Source organism: Pelecanus crispus, chromosome 5 (genome assembly GCF_030463565.1).
Source record: "Pelecanus crispus isolate bPelCri1 chromosome 5, bPelCri1.pri, whole genome shotgun sequence".
In the NCBI taxonomy this organism is placed as follows: Eukaryota; Metazoa; Chordata; class Aves; order Pelecaniformes; family Pelecanidae; genus Pelecanus; species Pelecanus crispus.
The window spans coordinates 71,351,212-71,370,611 of record NC_134647.1 but is presented as its reverse complement, the minus strand read 5'-3'; the positions used below and the strand labels follow the sequence as shown (position 1 = coordinate 71,370,611).

Sequence of the window (19,400 nt, the reverse complement as noted above, 5' to 3'; positions counted from 1 at the left end):
GAGTAAGCGGGCAGAGAAAATTCCCAAGAAAAGCAGATTAATTCTGTCTCTCTTTTAAGCCTGCAATTCCCAGCTCTGTTACTGCATGGAGTTAACACGGTGCAGCTGAAGCTGGAGAACTTCTGTCTTGGAATAGCACAGGGGGGAAATGAGCCTCCGGGTCTCCACCACTGGCTTTGCTGCTGCTGTGCGAGTTTTCTGGAGGTCTCTGCCGTCGCAGCGGCAGCAGCCATGTCTGCCTCGTCTGGTAGGTTAGGCGGCCTGTGGGAAAAGCAAAGCAAAGCAGCTGCATGAGCCGAGCCGGAGCCAACTGACCGCTCACCTTGAACAGGCTGAGGTTGAACGTGGCAAGATCATGCCAGGGCGAGGGTTGCCGGTGCCCCCTCAAATGGAAGGCGGCGAAACAGGAGCTCTGCAAAGAAGGGCTGTAGCTGTAGCGGGATGTGCACCGCCTTAATGGACGCCTCCCCGCGCTCTGCAGCGCTCCGCGGCCCGCCGGAGGGGTAGGGCCGAGCCCGCCGAGCGGTGCTGAGGAGGGGCCCCCCCGCCTGCGAGGGCAGCGCCGGGTCGGAGGAGACGCAAGGTCCGGGAGCAAAGGCCCGGCTCGCCCTTCCTGCGCCCCGACACCCGGGCCGAGGTGCGCGCCCGGCCCGCGGGGGCTCCCCCGCCTTTGGGGCAGGCCCTTCTCCCGCGGGGGGCCCGGGCGGCTCCCGGCCTGCCCGCGGCGCCCACCCCCACACCACGTCCACCTTCCCCCGGGGCGGGAGCGGGGCGGCGAGGCCCCGGCCCTCCCACCTCCCCGGGGCCCGCCCAGCCGCCGCTCGGAGCCGCCGCGGGGGCGGGCCGGGGGCCGCGGGCGCCGCGGGGTCGGGGCGGGCCCCGGAGGCGCGGACTACATTTCCCAGCATGCGGCGCGGCAGCGGCCGCCCGGGCGGAACTCGGTTTCCCGGCGCTCCCTGCGCGCCACCGCCCCCGGCACTACACTTCCCAGCGGGCCGTGCGGCCCCGCCGCCGCCGCCCCCCCGGCACTACGCTTCCCAGCCACCCCCGCGCGGCGGCGCGCCGAGCGGCCGGCGGCGGGTGGGCGCGCGGCATGCCGGGAGCGGTAGTCCCCCCGCGGCGTGCGCGCGCCGCCAGGCGGGCCGGGGCGTGTCCTCGGGGGTATATAGGCGGCCGGAGGGGCAGGGGTCTGCACTCTGCCGCCGCCGCCCCTGTCTCCAGCAGCTTCTATGCAATCGTCGGCCGTCGCCGCTCCCCCCTGTGTTGAGCCCGCGCCGGCCTCCCCAACTAGGTAGGGCCGCGCGGGCTGGCCCCGGTCACGGTGTGTGCGTGTCGGGGGGGGGGGGGGGGCAGCAGGGGGGAGGGGGGCGCTTTCGCGCCGCGGGGTGACCGGAGGGGGGGTGGGTCGGGGGTGGCGGGCAGGATTTCCTTCGAGGGGGAGGGCGGGGGCGTTGGTCGGGCTGGCGCGCCTGCCCCCCCCTCCCCCCCCCCCCCCGCGGCGGTGGTACGTGCCGCCCCGCTCCTCCAGCGCCAGCTGGGCCCGCTCGGCTCGCGCGGAGCCACCACGTGACCCCTGCGCGGCTGCTGCCATCTTTGTTGGGGGCAGCCGACGCCGCGGAGCCTGCCTGCGGGGTGGGTTGGGGGAGGGGGAGCGGGGCGGGGGAGGGGGGGAACGTGGGGGAGGGTGTGGTCCTGCGGCGTCACGTGACGCCGGGCCGTCGGCCCGTGAGGAGCCGCCGTCGGGGTTTGGCGCCAATGGCGGGGGGCGGGGCCGGGGGAAGGCGGGAAAGGCGCCCATTGTCTGTGAGGGGCGGGGGGCCGGGGCCGCTGCCCGCCTCGCCCGGCCTTTGTTCCGCCCGCGGAGCTCCGCGACGCCGCCTCCGGGCTCCCTCCGCCGGCCGCGGGGGCTGTCAGCCGGGGGCCGGGCGGCGGAGCGGCTGCCCGGCGGGTGGCCGTGGCAAGCCCCGGGCTCCCCGAGCTGCGCGGACGGGCGCCCTGGGCCCGTCCCCCCCGCTGTCTGACAGGAGACGCGGCGCAAAACACCCGAGTTTGGGTGGGGATAGCTCCGAGCTGCGGGGCGCTTGTGGGTCAGTGGCTGCAAGCTGGCAGGGGTGGGTGGTGCTGGTTTTTAGGCAGCAGACCTGTTGGCCAGGCTTAGTCTGATAGAACCTGAAGGTGGAAGCATCTGCTTTCCTAACAAGCTTTTATTCAAGCAGTAAACAAAAACTGAAACGAATAGGTTTCTCTGAAACATAGCCAGCAGAGCGAACCAGCATGTGAACTTGCTCTAGATGGCTGAAAAGCTGCAAGCGAGCACCGCTCCTGGCTCTGGTTTCACACCTCCGAGAGCTCAGTTCCTGTCACAGAATGGGTGGCCTGTTATAAACACTTATTCAATATTTTGTTTGCAGGATGGAAGAGGAATTGGCAGCTCCTTCCACGTCCACAGACAAGACAGACAGGTGAGATGAGAGTCAGAGTTGTCAGTTACTAAAGAACATGCAATTGCAGGGGTTATTGAAGGAAACAAAAAGGTTGCCCTTCAAATCGGCTGTCAGGCTTGAAGTCTAACAGATGCGGATGCTGTAGATGCTGAGGACTTGTGCTCACTGGTAGTCTGCACAAATCTAGTGCAACGAAACTCTTTCAAGGAGTAATAAATACACAAGTACCAGCTGTCGTTTAGGAGGTCCTTGATCTGTGCGTGAGTGCTGAGGGAAGCATTGGGGAGGTACAAGTATGTGACTAGCATGTAGTAGTACTCCTCTGTGGGCAGCTCCTCTTGTCCCAGTCCGGTACTGGACTGGGATGGACCTTCTGGAAACGGAGCTGTGTGAGATACACTGAATTGAAACTAGGACTTGCATCTATCCTTCTCAAACACATCACGTTGTGCTGTGAGAAGTCATGACTTGGATTTATTATTCTTTTTCTTGGCTTAGTGTCTGCTGAAACACTGTATGGTGCTTGGTGTTGTATTAGTGTGCAACTCTTAAAGTATGTTCTTTAGCATCCGTTGTCATACCAGATTCTGATACCTGCTTCCTGCAATGGTTGGTTAAAATTAACCTGCCTGCCCTTGGTCATCAGAAGTAAAAGTTGGTCCAGATGTAGACAAACAACACCCCACCCTGGTAGTTCCAACCGGCGTAACATGCAGCTTGCTCTTATATAAAGCTGACTAGGGTTTGAAAGCTGGATACAAAATTACTATGGAAACTAACAGAATCCTGTGTTTGATTTATTCCCCCCCCCCCCCCCCCCCCTCCAGTATGGATGTGGATGGAGAATCAAAGAAACTATTGGGTTTAGGACAGAAACACTTGGTAATGGGAAATATTCCGGCTGCTGTTAATGCGTTCCAGGAAGCTGCAAGCTTACTGTGAGTAGTAGAATGTTTTGTGTGTTTTTTGTAGGTGGATTTCAGCTTGACTATACTGATGTGGCTTACACAGGAAAGTTTGAGACTTTTACCTTACATATGCTGCTGTGTTTATAATACAACAGAGGAGAGGGCAAACTATTTAAATTAACTCAAGTATTGGATAATACTGTAGTTGGTGTGCAATTTAGACAGCTTTTGTGATAGTAATTGCCAGTGTAGTTCCCTAAGGAGGAAAAGGGCTTTGATATTTTATTTTGCAGTGTATAGTTCTGATGTCTGTCAATATGAAAATAATGGGATAGTGTTACTGGCTAGTAACTTGTTTACTAGTCTTGATCAGTCTCTGAGGGTGATACCTCTTTAGGTTTTAGATTAATTTGCTTTGCTGGATGTTTGAGAGCCACATCTAGCAAAGTGAGAGGAGCATTCACTATTTGTTTGAAACAAGGGGAGATGAGCTAAGAAACTGATTCTTCCTGTCCAGGAATTTTTAGCTTTCAAGTTCATGTATCAAAGTCTAAAGTAGGCACAAGCAAATAATTCTTCATTACTTTTGTAGGGGTAAAAAATACGGTGAGACAGCGGATGAGTGTGCAGAAGCCTTTTTTTACTATGGAAAATCTCTCCTGGAATTGGCGAGGTATGCTAACAGTTTCATTTTGATTAAGAGTGTGCCTGGCCTAACAGGATTTCACCTTCATATAGACAGGGTTGTGCTAGAACTTCATACACGCAGGGTTGCACTGGGTAGGATGGGCTGTGGCATTGTAGCTTGTGCAGTTAAAACGTTGTTGTTATAAGAGCTAAAGGATAACAAACTTTTGTTCCCTTTAGAATGGAAAATGGCGTGCTGGGAAATGCCTTAGAAGGGGTGCAGGTTGAAGAGGAAGGAGAAAAAGCTGAAGATGATTCTGCATTACCAACTGTTGATGGTATGTAAAGCTGTCTGCCATGTTGTGGAGGCACCAAGCTGTGTTTTCTTGTCTAAAAGATCCAAGTTCAGTCCATTGGTATCTTAGCAGCCTGAACTGACTCTTTTTTTTTTTTTTTTTTTTTTTGTTCTTCTAATCTTGCTTAAAGATTGAACAAAACCTCTAAAACTTCTGCAAAGAACTGGTCACTGAAAGCATGTGTAAAGGGTCACCGGGTGTCTGTGTCCTGAAACACTGCATTCAGACTTGCTTTCTTAAGCTTCATAGCCAACTTGAACTGCTTTGTAACCTTGTAGCAGTACAGTGTGTTTAGTAGGACAGGTCAGAGTCTCTGTAAAAAGTCCAAGAACAGTAATTATTGTATACTGCCTGCAGCTGGAGATAATACAGGAATTCCTGTCAATCCAGACTATTAAAACACTGGCACCTCTTGCTTAGCTGTGACTAAAAACGCTAGCGCGCAAAACTGCACACTGCTTGAGCGGCCGCTTGCAATAATGCAGCCTGGGGAAGGGGAAGGGATTTGCTTAGTTCAAGTTACTATGTTGGTTGTGTCCTAGTTCCTTGTACTTTGAAAATGGAGCTTTTAGGAATGTCATCTAACTTGATGACAAACCAACACACTGGAGGGTCTGAGGGTGGTATTGTCAGTGCCCATTAATGTCTTTATCACTAAACTCGAAGAAATGTTTATGCTTCCTCAATCATGTAGAAGAAGCAAGGGAGGAGTTGAGAGAACAGGTATATAACGCCATGGGGGAAAAGGAAGAGACCAAAAAATCTACAGAAGAATCTCCACTACTATCTGAGAAGGAAATCAAAGAGGAGGATGTTGAAATGAAAGAGATCACAGAAGAAAAACCAACAGAGGAAGCAATTGCTGACAAGGACGTAAAGCTTGAAGAGGCTGAAGAGAAGACGGAGGCTTCTGTGGAAAAAGAAGTAAGTTCAGAAGAGCAGAAGCAGCAGGTAGCTGTGGAGAAGGAGGCTACAAAAGAGGAGGCAGCTGTGGAACAGAAAGCAGTAGAAAAAGAGCCGAAGGTGGTGTCTGAAGACAAGATGGCAGAGGCAACTGAGGAGAAGGAGAGAATGACAGAAGTGTCGGACAAGGAGGCAAAGGTAGCTGTGGAAGAGGCTGAAGCTGGAGAAGCAGCTGTGGAAGAGAAGGGAGAGGTGGGAGAGCAGACAGCAGAAGCAACAGAAAAAGAGCCAGCTGTGGAAAAGGGAGAGGCCGTAGAAGGGCAGGCAGAGGCAGCTGTGGAAGAGAAGGCGGTAGCACAAGTGACAGAAGTGCAGGCAGCAGTCGCTGTGGAGCAGAAGGAAGCTGCAGAAGAGGAAGCAGAGGCAGCTGAACAGAAGAAGGTGGAGGAGAAACAAGAGCTGGTAGAGACAGCTACAGAAGAGAAACCAGATGACTCTAAAGAGACAGAGTCCTCAAAGGAACCTGTGCCCACAGAGGGCAAAGAGCTATCTGACGACATGGAAGAAAAGGCTGAAGTAGCTGCTAAGGTAGAGAAAGAGGAAAAGAAAGATGACCTGATGGAAGAGGGTGAAGGTGCTAAGGTAGAAAAAGAAGAGAAAGATGACCTGATGGAAGAGGGAGAAGGTAACAGTGAGAGGAGAACAGTACTTGTGGGTGGATGACTTGATGGATTTGGCTAACAATGGGTAAAAAGTGTTCCATTCAGAATTTTCTGTTTGCCTTAGAATAAGGAAAAGGCACAGTAAAGGGGCTCTTGAAGGATTTTACATCCAAGTAAAGTTTCAAGGAATAGTGAATAGTCTCGGTTTCTCTAGACTAACGCTTAACTAACTGCAAAGCAAATCTTACTTGAAAGCAAACTTACAGCCCTGTGAAATGTGTAAGTAATGGCTAGGCTGGTGGAGAATACTGAATGGATGTTCACTTGCATGCATCTGGGTTTATTGCACTAACCTTCAAATAACTTGAAGCACAAGTTGCCTCTGGTTATAACCATATTTTATTTTAAAACAGTGGAGCAGAAAAATAACAACAACTGAATACATAACAAAATCGTAAATTTGCTTTTGGTGGGGGGAAGGAACTCCATTTGAGTCTTTCTGGTTATAATTACAAGTGAGCATTTGGTTGGCAAATCTAAACTTAATTTGCCTTGGTAACCTGAAGGCCTACTGTACTAGGTAGTAGCAGTCTTCCAGCTATCTAGCTTTTTCTGCCATTCTGCTTCCCTGCTTCATTATAGCTGTTTTCAGGATTATGTTAAGGTAACCTAGTAAAACTTGTATGCTGTGCTGAAGTAGTACTTATGTGGTCTTAGTAGGCTGGTGCTTTCTATTGCACAAGTTAATTGATGAGCTGATAACTGAAACTTTCCTTCTTAGTAGCTCAGCTTCACAGGAAGAGCCTTTTAGGAGTGGCAGATACTCAGACTAAATAGTTCTGGACACTGAAAGGGTTTGTGCTGCTTAGCACAGTGAACAGTTATGGAGCCAGCTGCCTAACAACTCTGGACAGAGTATGACTGAACATAAGCTAAGAGTAGTTACCCACTCATCCTGTGAAAGGCTGCTTATGTATGCATACTGCTGCTTTTTTCCCAACTCTGTTAGTGTGAGGACACTCTTGAACATCCTGGTCTGGTACTGTGTCATTACAGACTCTTTCCAGTACTTAATTTAACTTCCCAACATCTCTTCTGTTTTGCCTTTCATTGAGCTGTCCTCATACTTACAGGTTTGGCCCTCTCAGTGGTAGGTGTGTGCTTTTTGGAGGTTAGACTAACGAGCTCATGGGTTCTCTAGTCTCCACCCCATCAAGCTCCTGTTACTCTGAAATCAGTCAGTGGTTATGATACAGGAATTAAGTGTGTGACTTCAGCATGCAAGTCAACCAATGCTCTAAAGTTATTAGCCATGCTCCTTCACAGCACACTTTCCCAAAATGTTTTCTAGTGGTAGAATAGATTGGATATTAGGAAAAATTTCTTCACGGAAAGGGTTGTCAAGCACTGGAACAGGCTGCCCAGGGAAGTGGTTGACTCTCTATCCCTGGAGGTATTTAAGCGCCAGATCTATGCGTCTTTTAGGGACATGGTTTAGTGGTGAACATGGTAGTGTTAGGTTAAAGGTTGGACTTGATGATCTTAAAGGTCTTTTCCAACCTAAATGATTCTATGCGCCGCTCCTGCGCGGTATCAGAAGTCAAATCAGTGCTACACAATAGCAGGTTCATTAATAACATTGCCACTTAAATGTCTGACATGAGGAACATGAATTCAGAAACAGTCTTATTTGTGCACAGCTTGGCAGCTATCTTGCTGAAAACGCTTGTTATCTGTAGCATGAAGTCCAGCAACTGACCAGTACCTCCAGGGCTGCTCAGGATCCCATGGCTTCAGTGGGAGTTCACAGTGCATTGGTGAGAACTGAATTCTAGGTAAGTTTCCCTTCTAGATAGTATGAAGTTAAACTTAAAACAAGGACTAAGGTAGCTTGGAGCTGCTTTAGTCTACAGTGCCTAACCCTTTCAGCAAGATGGCTGCTGCTGCTCAGAATTTAATGTATCTGTGCTCTTCTTGTATCACACATCTAACCTGTCACTGGAAGGATCAGGGCTGGATATAATATATTCTACCTGACGCCATGTGAAGCAAGTGTATTAACAACAAGTGTTCTCACTCATCTACTTTCCTTGTAGAAACAGAAGAATCTGAAGAGGATGATAAAGAAAATGATAAAGCTGAAGATGATAAGGAGAATGAGTTGACAGTGGAAGACAAGGTGAGATTGCTGAGCTCTGGTATCGGTGCTCATGGAAGAGTGCAGTATTTGTCTAAATGTCATGTTAATGTCTATAAAAGCTCACTTGTGTTTCATTTAGCCCTATGTAGGAAATGACACTTGAAAACAAATACTGCCTAAAGGAAGGTGCAGCGTTACGCGTACTACGCGTTGTACGGTTTATTCTCTGCTTGTTTTGTTGTCTCACTATGCATGTTGAACGCACCTGGTCCAATAAGCCATGATTAGGATGGAAATTTAGTGGGAAGTGTAGTGCTGCTTAAATCTGGGGTGTTTCCTTGATGCAGCAGTCAAAACACCTGGAAAAATCTGAAGCCTATGAGTGTAGTACTAAGCGTGCTATACAGCTGTCTTGAATAGAATATCTGTCTCTGCCTCATACTATTCTAATGAAGTTCAAAAGCTTCTTTAAAAAAAAAAGTGGAACATCAACTCCTTTATTTAGCTTTTGATTCATTTAAATAGCACCTTAAACAAAATCTTATTCTTAAGATAATATTGGTGCTTGGTGCCCTGTTATTTCTGGAAGAAAATTAAGGCCATATCAACTAACAATGTAAGCTTATGTTCCACTTAAAAAAAAAAAAAAACAACCTTCACTGCAGGCAAAGTCTCAGTTGATGCAGTAATCTCTTCTGTGTGTTCTCTTTTTTCCTTCTAGTGGTAAACTGTTTACCTCCTAAAGCAATGTATTCCTTGACAATGCTGCTTAGAAACTTTATGTTGTTTGTTGTGACATGTAACCAAGTCACTTAATCTCCAATGCATTTCTAGTCTTTACAGGAAAGTGAGGAGGATGAAATTGGAAATCTTGAGCTAGCCTGGGACATGCTGGAGTTAGCAAAAGTCATCTACAAGAGGTAAAGGCTGAAGTTCTAATTTGGATATCTGCTAGAGAAACTCATTGGGAATTGGGGGGTAGCATAAGTAGTTAGTGAATGTGGCATATTCTGATGAGGATTTGAAAACTACTTTTTTTTTTTCCTTGATTTAGACAAGAAACAAAAGAAGCTCAGCTCCATGCAGCTCAAGCTCATCTGAAGTTAGGGGAAGTTAGCATTGAATCTGGTAAGTAATACTAATTCTCATGTACAGTTCCACTTTCTGTCCTTCTCTTTCTTACTTTAAAATGAGCAGAGGTGAGTTAAGGCTCTTAAGATAAAAACAAAATATGCTTTGTTTAATTATGGTGGTGCAACCATGTGAGAAGGTTTAGAATCAATGGATGAACACGTTGGTGGTCTAAACAGTGCAGTTCATGCTTTTCCAGAACAGTGAAAGAAAGCTTCGAGTAAGAAGTAGTGTGTTACCAGATCAAAAACAGCCTGTGTTCTGCTTTATAGGCAAGGTTTGGTTAGCTTCAGAAACTGAGAAAGACTCCTTCCTTATTGAAGTAGTGAGTCATTGAGCTCAATGGGAGGTGTTGGTACCATGCCAGTTCCAGAACATAAAGACTGCAAATAAGAGATGGCTGACTCTCTTAGACTTTCCAAAACACTAGGGTATGGTCAGGGAAGACCCTGATGTGTTATGCACAAGAAAAAAGGAGTGTGAAGCAAGACTTATGTTTGTGCCTTCTAATGTGTCTTATCTGCCCTTCATTTAAAAAACATGTGTTTTAATTTTGTTAAATCCAAGTAGGGTGTAATCTTCCTCTATGACAAGCATTGGGAATAATGTGTCAGGTTTCTGGACAAGGGCTACAAAATGAGGGTTGTGTTTTATTGAATGGAGAGCTCAACTGGGAGGTAGTGGGGGACCGCCCTTAGCTCTGGATTCAAGTTGCACCCAATTCATGGTGGTAGGTAAAATAGCAGGATTTGTGTGCCTGGTTTTGACTTGGCTGCTTAGTTTACTGTGGTGCTGTTAAATGGACAAAGCCCTCTTGAGAGAACTGGAGGAACTGGACTCTAAACAATCGGGTGGGGGAGGGTGGCGGGGCAGTGTTGGACTGTGAGTGGTGTCACTTGATAATCTGAAAGTGGCCTGTCACTGAACTCAACTGCTGTATTCAACAGTGGTTCTGTTTTCAGACTATGTAAGTGCAATAAAATGCAGGGTAGCCGAATAAGGGTTTAGATCTTGCTTGTTTGGATATATGAGTGTGGTTTGTAAAGACCTTGTGGCTTTCTCCTACAGAAAACTACGTGCAGGCTATAGAAGAGTTCCAGGCCTGCCTGGCCCTGCAGCAGAAGTACCTGGAGGCTCATGACCGCCTGCTAGCTGAGAGTCACTACCAGCTGGCGCTGGCGTATCACTACAACAGCCAGTTCGATGAGGCGGTTTTGCAGTTTGGGAAATCCATGGAGGTCATTGACAAGAGAATGGGTAAGTGGCTTTCTAAAACTGCCTAGCAAATGTGAGAGCTTTCACAAGTCAAAGCAGACTTTGTTAAACTGCCGTCAAAGTCATTAGATACTCTTGTTACCTTGCCATGCAAATGTTTGCCACTCTGAAGCTGGTAACATCTATACTGATAATCAGAACTGTTGAGGTTGTCTTGAGGATTTTTTTGCCATAACTGTTTCATCCTAGCAATGCTTACTGAACGAATAAAGACGACAGAAAGTGGGTCCCCGGATGATGAGAAGGAGATTGAAGAACTGAAGGGACTGCTTCCTGAAATTAAAGAAAAGATAGAAGATTCAAAGGAGTCTCAAAAGAGTGCAAGAGTAGCTGAGCTGGCACTGAAAGCAACTCTGGTTAGTGTCCTGCTGTTTCCTTTTACCCAAACATTCTTCCAGTGAGACTTGAAGTAAACTGCTAATGGGAAGAGCTCAGACTTGATTGTATGGATCAGGGGCTGGTGGTTGCTCACAAATGTTATGGGCTGAGACTGAGGCAGCTGACATCTAAAGAGAGGATAGTTAGTAAATACACTGACATTAATTGTTCCAAACTAAACTGGAATTTGATAGGTTTCTATAGCAACTTAATGTGTTGGGGCTGGAAATGATAGGTCAGCCAAATGTGAGAATGGACTGAGTGTCACATCACTATGCAAGCTTTTCATCTCTCTGTCCTGTGTAGGAGCAGAAAGCGGTGTTGAGACATGAAGGAGTTGGGTTTTCTGTCCCTTTCTCAACTAGCATATATGGTTTTGTGTGACTAGATAGCCAGAATTTGCTCCACTGTTTTTCTTCTGCTTTTTCTTAAGGTTGGAACTACATCTGGCTTTGCACAAAGTGAAGACAGTGGTTCTGTTTCCACAGTAAGTTAATTTAAGATGGTTGAGAATTCCTGTCAGCTTCAAGGATTACTGTTTGCTCTTATGTATGTGACAATGTTATGTCTTGCAATAGATTCCAGTAAGAAAAGCAGCTGATGGCGCATCCCAGTGTGTTACAGACATATCTCACCTAGTCAGAAAAAAGGTGAGTCCAGAAATAACTAGTCGAACAGTTTGTTAAAGTACCACTGGCTTGCTCTGTGTAACTGGATTTCTTGGCTTAAAGCTGTTTTACCTAACTTAGTTCTGTAATGGAAAAAACCCACTCTAAAAGTAAAACCAGAAATAGTGCATGGAACTCCTTTCCACTGGGAACCATCCAGCCTCCAGGAGACCAGTTCCTGATGGTTCAGCACCCTGCCTGACCCACACTGGTTTAACTTCTGAGCTGAGTTGGGTGGCTTCTGCAGGCGTTCTCTGAACAAGTGCCCTCCCTTGCTGAGGACCTGCAAGAAGAGCAGGGTGGCCTGTGGATCTTAAGAAAAGGGCAAGCAACCAGGCTGAGTTGGCTTCCTTTCTTTCCAAGTGGAAATGGAGAATTGGACTTAATAAAGAGCAAAGCCAGTCTAATGGTAGTAATGATAAACTGCGTCTTAAAGAGATGATGTACTGAGCACTAGGTCCCTTTAAAGGTGTATGTTTGTTTTCTAGAACCGTTTGCAAATATAACTAAAATTATCCCATAATGGAATCTTAGTTTTTAGTTTGTATGCTGCTGTGGCACAGCCTGGCCTGTGTCCTGTTAGCCTCTTTCAGTTCAGGTTTGCCTGGAGCAACTTTGATCTGCTTTACACAGGTGACTGTAAGTGTCACAGATGCCCTAAATCTACCCCCTTAACTGTTACGTGGCTCAGCAGTCGCACGTTTCCTTGCCAAACTATAACTAAGCATAATCCAGCACTACAGATACTAACACCTAAATAAAAGGGCAGTATTTTCCTACTGGAAATCCTTGTGGTTAAGACCTCTAATACCAAAGCTTCAGAGCTTTGGTTAAATCTTAAGTATCTGTCTTGAACCTGGCAAGCAGAGGTTGAATGGATAATGTGCAATGACACCTAGGTGCTAACTTTCTTTTTAAAAAAAAAAAAATTGTACATAGTGAAGACTCTAAACAATTTTGTCTTCAGAGGAAACCAGAGGAGGAGAGTCAACAGGGAGACAATGAAGCTAAGAAATCTAAACCAGAACCGGCTGTCAATGGTGGTGGTGGCGATACGGCCCCCAGTGGAAATGAGGTTGCAGAAAAAATGGAAGAGGAGGTGGGCAGCTGAGTCAAGAGTCTGTGCTGTGCACTTTTTTCTTTCTTTCTTTCCTCCCCACTCTGTTCAGGCATGGGTCTGTGCCTGGTAGATGTACTGGTTTTATTGCCTGCTGGTCTTCATAAAGCTTCCCAGGTGAGGTGGGGAATATTCCCCAGTTGGCAGAATGCGTGTGGTACTGTGACACTGCGTGGGCTGGAAGGATACCGACTGTGGAGACTTGCAACCTGTGGGGTGGGACAGTAACGTGTTCTGGGTGTTGGAGCCGGGCTGAACCACAGCACAGGGCCTTTCCCCACAAAGTATTTTTTAATACTCCTGGGTTTTAATACTTATCACCTGGGCTACAACTGTAATGTCAATATTTTAGAATAGTTTTGGGCTCTGAATACCAGCAAAGTGTGAGTAGTCAGTGTTCAAATTACAGAAACCTTGAACTGCTGCATGAATTGGTGCTGTAAGGCAGTGTCTTTTTTTTTTTTTTTTTTAAACCAAAACCTTTTCTTTTCTTTTAGACAGAGAAAAGGCCACAAGCAGAATCAGGGGCTGCAGTTGAAAGCACAGTATGATAATTCTTTAACCTTGGACACTCCTCTCCTTACAAGGAAAATGGTTTTGTATATAGTGTATTTTTTCACTTTTTGGCAACTTTTGTATGACTTCAATAAAGATTGTAAGCAACTGTTTTCTTCCTGCTGCAGGCTCCAGCTTCTGCTCCTCGCGGCCCTTGGGGTGTGGGTCTCAGCCCTGGCATACCCCAGGCCTGGCTCTCTTTAGCCTCTGCATTTCCACCTGCATCAAGTGGGTGCTGGAATGGAACCCACTGCAGGCCTGTGGTCCCACACCCTGTGCGTGCAGCTCTGGCTGCGTTTGGTTCCTTCCAGGTTGAGCCTGGTGTAGGCTCCTGCAGGGCCCTGAGCAGCCTAAACATGCTGGGGAAGCCTGATAAGAGCTTGTCTGGCCCCTGCACCTCTCCTAACAGCCAGGACACTGTTGGGGTGCAGTGTTGGCTCTGCTCAACCTCTGCTTTGCCCCTTTATAGAGCTGTGGGTGGGTGGGGGAGCTTGTGGGGAGGGAGGGAGGGGGTGTGGGAGCCTTACAGGGACATAGCTGGCCCCTGCCTATGCCCAAGAGGTGCTGGGATAAATGTTTTTTTTATTCATATACACACACACACACAAAAAAAAGGTCAAGAAGTAAAAAGCAACAGGCTGAAGCTCTTTATTAAACACCCAGCAGAGGGAATCTTGCTCTGGGTTTTGCTGGTTCCTGGGGCTGAGCTATGAATGTTTCTTGTGAGGCTTCCCCTAGAAGAGGTTTGTGGTGGGAAGGGGGGGAAAAAAGTGATCGAGCCCTCCTCTGGTCCCCAAACTGTCCCAGGGAACTGGATGGAACAACTCCCCTGTGTGTGGGCACTGTTGTGGGGTGAGGAGCAGCCTTAGGTGGAGGCTGAGCCATGGGGCTCCATGGCTGCTGGCTTTGGGCTCTGCCTGTCACTGCCTGCCCCCTCCCTGCCTGCTCTCTCTGCTGCTGAAATGCCCAGAGCCTCTCTGGTCCCGGGAGGGACCCTGTGTGCATCCCCCTGCCCCAGCACAGTGAGGCCCCAGTGATAATTATCCAGCTGGTCCTGAGCCCCCATACCTGCAGCTATAATACATAAATTTTGCCATCCCTTCATCACATGTATACTTAATAAAGGCCCGATTTCCTGCTCCAGCTCAGCGATGGGGACACCAGGGGATGCTAAGGCAGCACCATGGGGGCATGGCCTGTTCCTGGCTCACTTTTGTGGAGGTTTGTGCTGTGCCAGGGGCTCCCGAGCGGGAGGAGGGTCCTCCAGGGCCGCGAAGGGGGCGAGGGGCAGGCCGGGGGGGACATGGAGCCAGCCGGGGGCTGCAGGGCTGCCTGTGCTCAGTGCTGGCCCGGGGGATTCCTGGGAAAGGAGAAAAGCGGCGTTAACAGGAGGGGGGGCCCGGCCCTGTCCCACCGCAGCCCCAGCAGGAGCTGCCCGAGCACCCCAGGCCGTGCATTGGTGTGGGGCGAGCAGAGCAGCTCAGTGGTGGGGAACCTCCTGCCCTGCTGGCCCTGGCTCCGTGGGGCACCCGTGTCCCCGGCTGTGGCCAAGGCAGCAGTCCCTGAAGCATCTCCCCAAGCCCGCAGCTCCACACTCATCGTCCCGTCTGGATGAGCGGCCCGACCCCATCTCCCCTCGCCTCTGGCGACCTGGAAGTAGCCCTGGGACCCGGCTCTTACCATGAAAAGCTCTGGTGCGGCCAGGGCTGGCGGGAGCGGGGGGCCCACGGGGGGTGGGAGGATGGCAGGGGGCAGCCGTGGCCCTGTCTGCTCCGGGTGGCATCGCAGCATCCCCACCTCTGCCTGGAGCTGGGCCAGCTCCTCCGCATGCCGCTGGGCCACCCGCGAGCCTGGGGGACGGGAGCTCATCACGGGGTTTACACCCCCACCCCCCCCACCCCCACACCCCCCCCGCAACCCCAGTAGCCCTTTCCCCGGCATCCCGGGACCTGCTCCTGCGGCTGCAGTGATGCTCCCCTCCCCATTTCTCCCCAGCGTCCAAGGGAACACTGTCCTCCGCTCAGTGCTGTCACTGTGCAAGACAACACCCCCACCCCCAAGTGCAGCCACCCCCACCCCGGGCTGTGCCGTGCCAGCCACCCCCTTGCACATATTTGCCAGAGCTGCTGGCAGCTGCCGCTCCCGTGGCAAGCGGGGGCTGTGGGGTGCAGATGGGGGCTGCCCCATTCCCTTGGATCTGTCATTGTCCTGGTTTCGGCTGGGATAGAGTTAATTTTCTTCCTAGTAGCTGGCATAGTGCTGTGTTTTGGATTTAGTAGAAGAAGAATGTTGATAACACACGGATGTTTTAGTTGTTGCTAAGTACTGCTTATGCTAGTCAAGGACGTTTTCAGCTTCCCATGCTCTGCCAGGTGCACAAGAAACTGGGAGGGGGCACAGCCAGAACAGTTGATCCAAACTGGCCAAAGGGCTATTCCATACCATATGATGTCATGCTCAGTATAGAAACTGGGGGGGGGCTGGCCGGGGAGCAGCGATCACTGCTCGGGGACTGGCTGGGTATCAGTCAGCAGGTGGTGAGCAAGTGCATTCTGCATCACTTGCTTTGTATATTATTACTATTATTATTATATTGTTATTATTATTATTATTTTACTTTATTTCAATTATTAAACTGTTCTTATCTCAGCCCAGGAGTGTTTCTCACTCTTACTCCTCCGATTCTCTCCCCCATCCCGCCGGGGCAGGGGGAGTGAGCGAGCGGCTGCGTGGTGCTTAGCTGCTGGCTGGGGCTAAACCACGACAGTCACCTACCAGCATCGGCGCGCCTCTCCCGCCTGACCTTCAGAGCCAGGAGCTCGTCTTCCAGCCGCCGGTTCTCCAGCTCCATGGCCAGCAGCGCCGCATCCAGGCCCCGTGTACTGGTGCCGGGGGGCTCTGCTGGCACAGCCGGGGGTGCCTCAGTTGCCGGCTGTGGCGATGGGGTCCCTGCTGGGGGATGAGCCCAGGGCTGGGGTTGGGGCTTACCCGTCCTCCTGCCCCCGCGCTGCCCTGTGGGTCCTTTCTCCAGCACCGTGGCCTCCACCTGGAGGTTGAGGAGCTGGTCCAGGACAGCCAGGTCGCGTCCTCCGGCGCGCAGGTAGGAGAGCCGCAGCGCCCTGCCGCAGCCCCGGAATCAGCCATCGCTGGGGCTCAGCAGGGTGCTCAGCAAATGTCTGCCATCGCCCACAGAGCCTCACCTGGCCTCAGCGGAGAGTGGCCCAGGGGCTGGCAGGAGGGTGTCGAGGCGGTGGGTGGCCCTGGGGAGGGAACGGGCAAATGGGGCGGGGAAGGGGTTAGGGGCCAAGAGCCCCGTGATGGAGAGAACCTGCTCCCTGGTAGAAGCTCACCAGAACCTGGTAAGCCCTGCTCCCCAGCTGGGGCTTACCCTCCACGCGCCAGCCATCCGACACGATCCCGCAGCACCGCCGGGGCCCCGCTCAGCTCCGCTTCTGCCTGCTCAGGGTGGGGGGGTGCAGCCGCCCTGGTCCCCAGCGCCGCCAGCCGCCGGCACAGCCCTGCGGGACGGTGAGAGGGGGCCACAGGGCTCAGCATGGCGCTCACAGCCCCGCTCCCCAGGGTTACTGCATCCCCCAGGTGCCTCCCATCACCCCAGACAAGCTGCCAGCACCTACCCTCTCGCTGCTGCTCCAGCTGCTGGGTCCTGGCCCGGATTTCGGCCACGTGTCGCTCGTGGGCCTCCAGCAGCTCCTGTGGCCGCTGCCCGTGCCCCCGCGGCGGGGCTGGTTGCCGGCTGGGCTCTCCCTGCTGCACAGGGGGTTGCAACAGGCGGGAGGTGCTGGACCCCATCAGCCACGGGGCTTGGGGGTGTAGGGAGCCGTGGGGGTGCCGATGCCCTCCCCGGGGTGTGGGGTTCACCGTACCTCTGCTGTCAGCCTCCTGGAAGTGGGGTCGGCCGTGCGGAGCAGGGCCCTCTCGCGGGGGGTGAGCACGTCCCCCAGGGGAGCCCCCCGCGCTCGCCCCGGCACCCGCTGCCCACGCACGGCCGGTGGGAGCCCGGGAAGCACGAGGAGATGGCGTGGCTCAGCGCGGTCCCCGTGCTGGGACGCCCCAACCTCGCAGACAGGAAGAAAAAGGGGGAAAAAATGCTTAATAATATAAACTTTTCTGGCTTTGGCAAAATAAGCGTCAAGGGCTGCCCGTGCGGTGCAGTGGGGAGGATGGAGGGTCCCCCTGGTTCGGGCCGGGCCGGATCCAGCTGTGCTGGCTGTGACGCCCCATTTCCTCACCCGCTCCCAGCCCAGCACCCATCCCTGTCCCCATCCCCACCGGCCCCCCGCCAGACCTGGCTCCGCACTCCCGAGGCATCCTGCTGCCTCCCCGCCGCGCCCGGAGCCCCCTCCACGGGCGGGGGGTTCCCCCCGGGGGGGCAGGAGCTGTCGCCCGCCGGGGTCCCGAGGCACAGCTTCTCCTCATGCATCCGCAGCAGCGGCCGGGAGCCGAAGGCCATGCGGCAGCGGGGGCAGGCGAAGCCCCCCATGCCCCGTGTGCAGCACCCCGGGGGTGCCACGCCGCCGGGGGAGAGGGCCGGGACGCCTGCAGCAGCCTGCAAGCTGCCGTGTTTGAAGCCACCGTTGCTACGCTGGGACAGGCGAGGGCGGGCGGCCGCACCCTTGACCCTGGCGATTCCCACTGCTCGCCACGGGCACAGGAAAGGGGAAGAAAACGTCGCTTGGCCACCTGAGCAACCAGAGAACAAGATGGGGGAGGCCCCGCCAGCAGCAGTGCTCCGAGGCTGCCCCGTCCCCCGCCGCGCTCCCCCTTTGCGGGGACAGAGCCAGCGCTGGGCCCGGGGCTGCCCCTTTTCTCCTCCTTGCAGCAGCTCACAGCAGCCCTTCGGCTAAGGAGCCACCCCCGCACCCAGGTGACACAGCTCCTTCTACCCACCGCCCCCTTTTCCTTGCCACAGCTGCCCAGCGCCATACCCGTCTTCCCAAAATAAGCTCCCCTCGTTTGGTCTTTGCCCCCATCTCTGCTTGCGGAGCACCCGCAGGCTCTGCTCAGGCTGCCGCGGGTCACCCTCCCGTGCCGCCGCTAGCGATGCCAGTCACAGATCACCGGCGGTTCGCTCAGGAAAAAGCTGCCGTCCGAGTCACGGGGCTTCCCCAGGGCAGTGAAGTTTCACCGATGTTTAAACCATGCCCATCCCCTGGGAGGGTCAGGGCACAGACGTCGAAGGACGGGCTTGGCACGGAACACGGGGGGCTCTCGGCGCACGCGGGCCCTGCTGCGCTGCCCCCCACCCGGCAGGTTCCTGACTCCGGGCAGTGACTGATCCCCTGTGCCTGTTACAAGTGGGAGCATGGACCTGATGTGAAGGATTATTTTTAAACTTACCCCATTCCTTGACAACAATGCAAATACATTTGCATAATTTTTTACTTAAATGGATGTAGGAAGTTAAATTAAAAAAAAAAAATGGATAAACTTTTCCAGAAAAAAGTCGTATCTGATGGGAGCGAAGTGGTAGGACCTTCAAAAGGAACAAGACGAGCTGTGAAATGTCTTACAGGAGACCCAGCACTTCCCAGAGTATTCCCAGAAGACCCAGCGACTGGGAGCCTGGCTCCCAAAAGCAGCGATGGAGAAATGCCCCCCACCCCTCCCACCCAGGGGTTACCTGCAGCACCAGGCACACGTAGAACAGTAACAGCCGGTACCACCGAGAGCCTTCCCTTGAGTCCAGATGCAAAGATTCATGGCTAAACGTTGTAATTTTATTACACATCTCTCCTCTCTGCCTGGTCAGGAGTGGATTAAAAAAAAAAAAAAAAACCACAAAACACCCAAGCAAGACATCAGGTGAGATCCCCCCAGGTCAGCAAGACCAGGGTTTCGTCCTCCATGTGCAATTCCATCCAACCCACTTGCAAACAGTGCACAACCATGTGAATACTTTCCAATCCAAAACGTTCGTGTACAAGCTGAACTTTAAAACAGACACTGAAATAGCTTAGGCCACAACCGAGTTGTTTGTAAAATCCTTTTTAATCTAATAGAAATGTTTTCATGAATTTTTAAAAAAGATTTCAATGAAAACAGCTTTGGATTCAGACATTCCCTTGCCACGTTGTGAACATAAACAGCAGCATTGCACTAGGAACAAGTGACACCGACCAGTCGAGCTTCACGATTTTGTATGAAGCGGAAAAAAAAGCAAACTACTTTAGTGGAAGATAATTTGAATTATTTTCTTTCATTTCTTATTTTAAAAA

At 51.8% G+C, this 19,400-nt stretch overlaps 1 protein-coding gene across 3 annotated transcripts; it reads left to right on the top strand.

Annotated features, from left to right (window-relative positions):
* The first annotated feature begins 1,212 nt into the window (after window positions 1-1,212).
* Window positions 1,213-13,255, top strand: NASP (nuclear autoantigenic sperm protein). Of its 3 annotated transcripts, XM_075710863.1 has the most exons (15): window positions 1,213-1,291; window positions 2,412-2,462; window positions 3,272-3,382; window positions 3,945-4,025; window positions 4,220-4,317; window positions 5,030-5,923; window positions 7,997-8,079; window positions 8,875-8,960; window positions 9,095-9,168; window positions 10,240-10,428; window positions 10,636-10,802; window positions 11,258-11,311; window positions 11,403-11,474; window positions 12,460-12,591; window positions 13,107-13,255. In XM_075710863.1, the coding sequence occupies exons 1-15, from the start codon at window positions 1,230-1,232 to the stop codon at window positions 13,158-13,160; spliced, it is 2,208 nt and encodes a 735-aa protein (XP_075566978.1). In that variant the 5' UTR covers window positions 1,213-1,229; the 3' UTR covers window positions 13,161-13,255. The 3 variants fall into 3 exon arrangements, with proteins under 3 accessions (XP_075566978.1, XP_075566979.1, XP_075566980.1); XM_075710864.1 differs by lacking the exon at window positions 5,030-5,923; XM_075710865.1 differs by lacking the exons at window positions 1,213-1,291; window positions 2,412-2,462; window positions 5,030-5,923 and adding an exon at window positions 2,480-2,704.
* Window positions 13,256-19,400: the final 6,145 nt, after the last annotated feature.

What these genes read in the sequence shown, in the direction of transcription:
- NASP (XM_075710863.1), top strand. Translation starts at nt 1,230, where the DNA reads ATGCAATCGTCGGCCGTCGCCGCTCCCCCCTGTGTTGAGCCCGCGCCG. An exon ending in ACAGTGGTTCTGTTTCCACA is followed by an intron (nt 11,312 to 11,402) that starts GTAAGTTAATTT and finishes GTCTTGCAATAG; the next exon opens with ATTCCAGTAAGAAAAGCAGC. An exon ending in CTCACCTAGTCAGAAAAAAG is followed by an intron (nt 11,475 to 12,459) that starts GTGAGTCCAGAA and finishes TTTTGTCTTCAG; the next exon opens with AGGAAACCAGAGGAGGAGAG.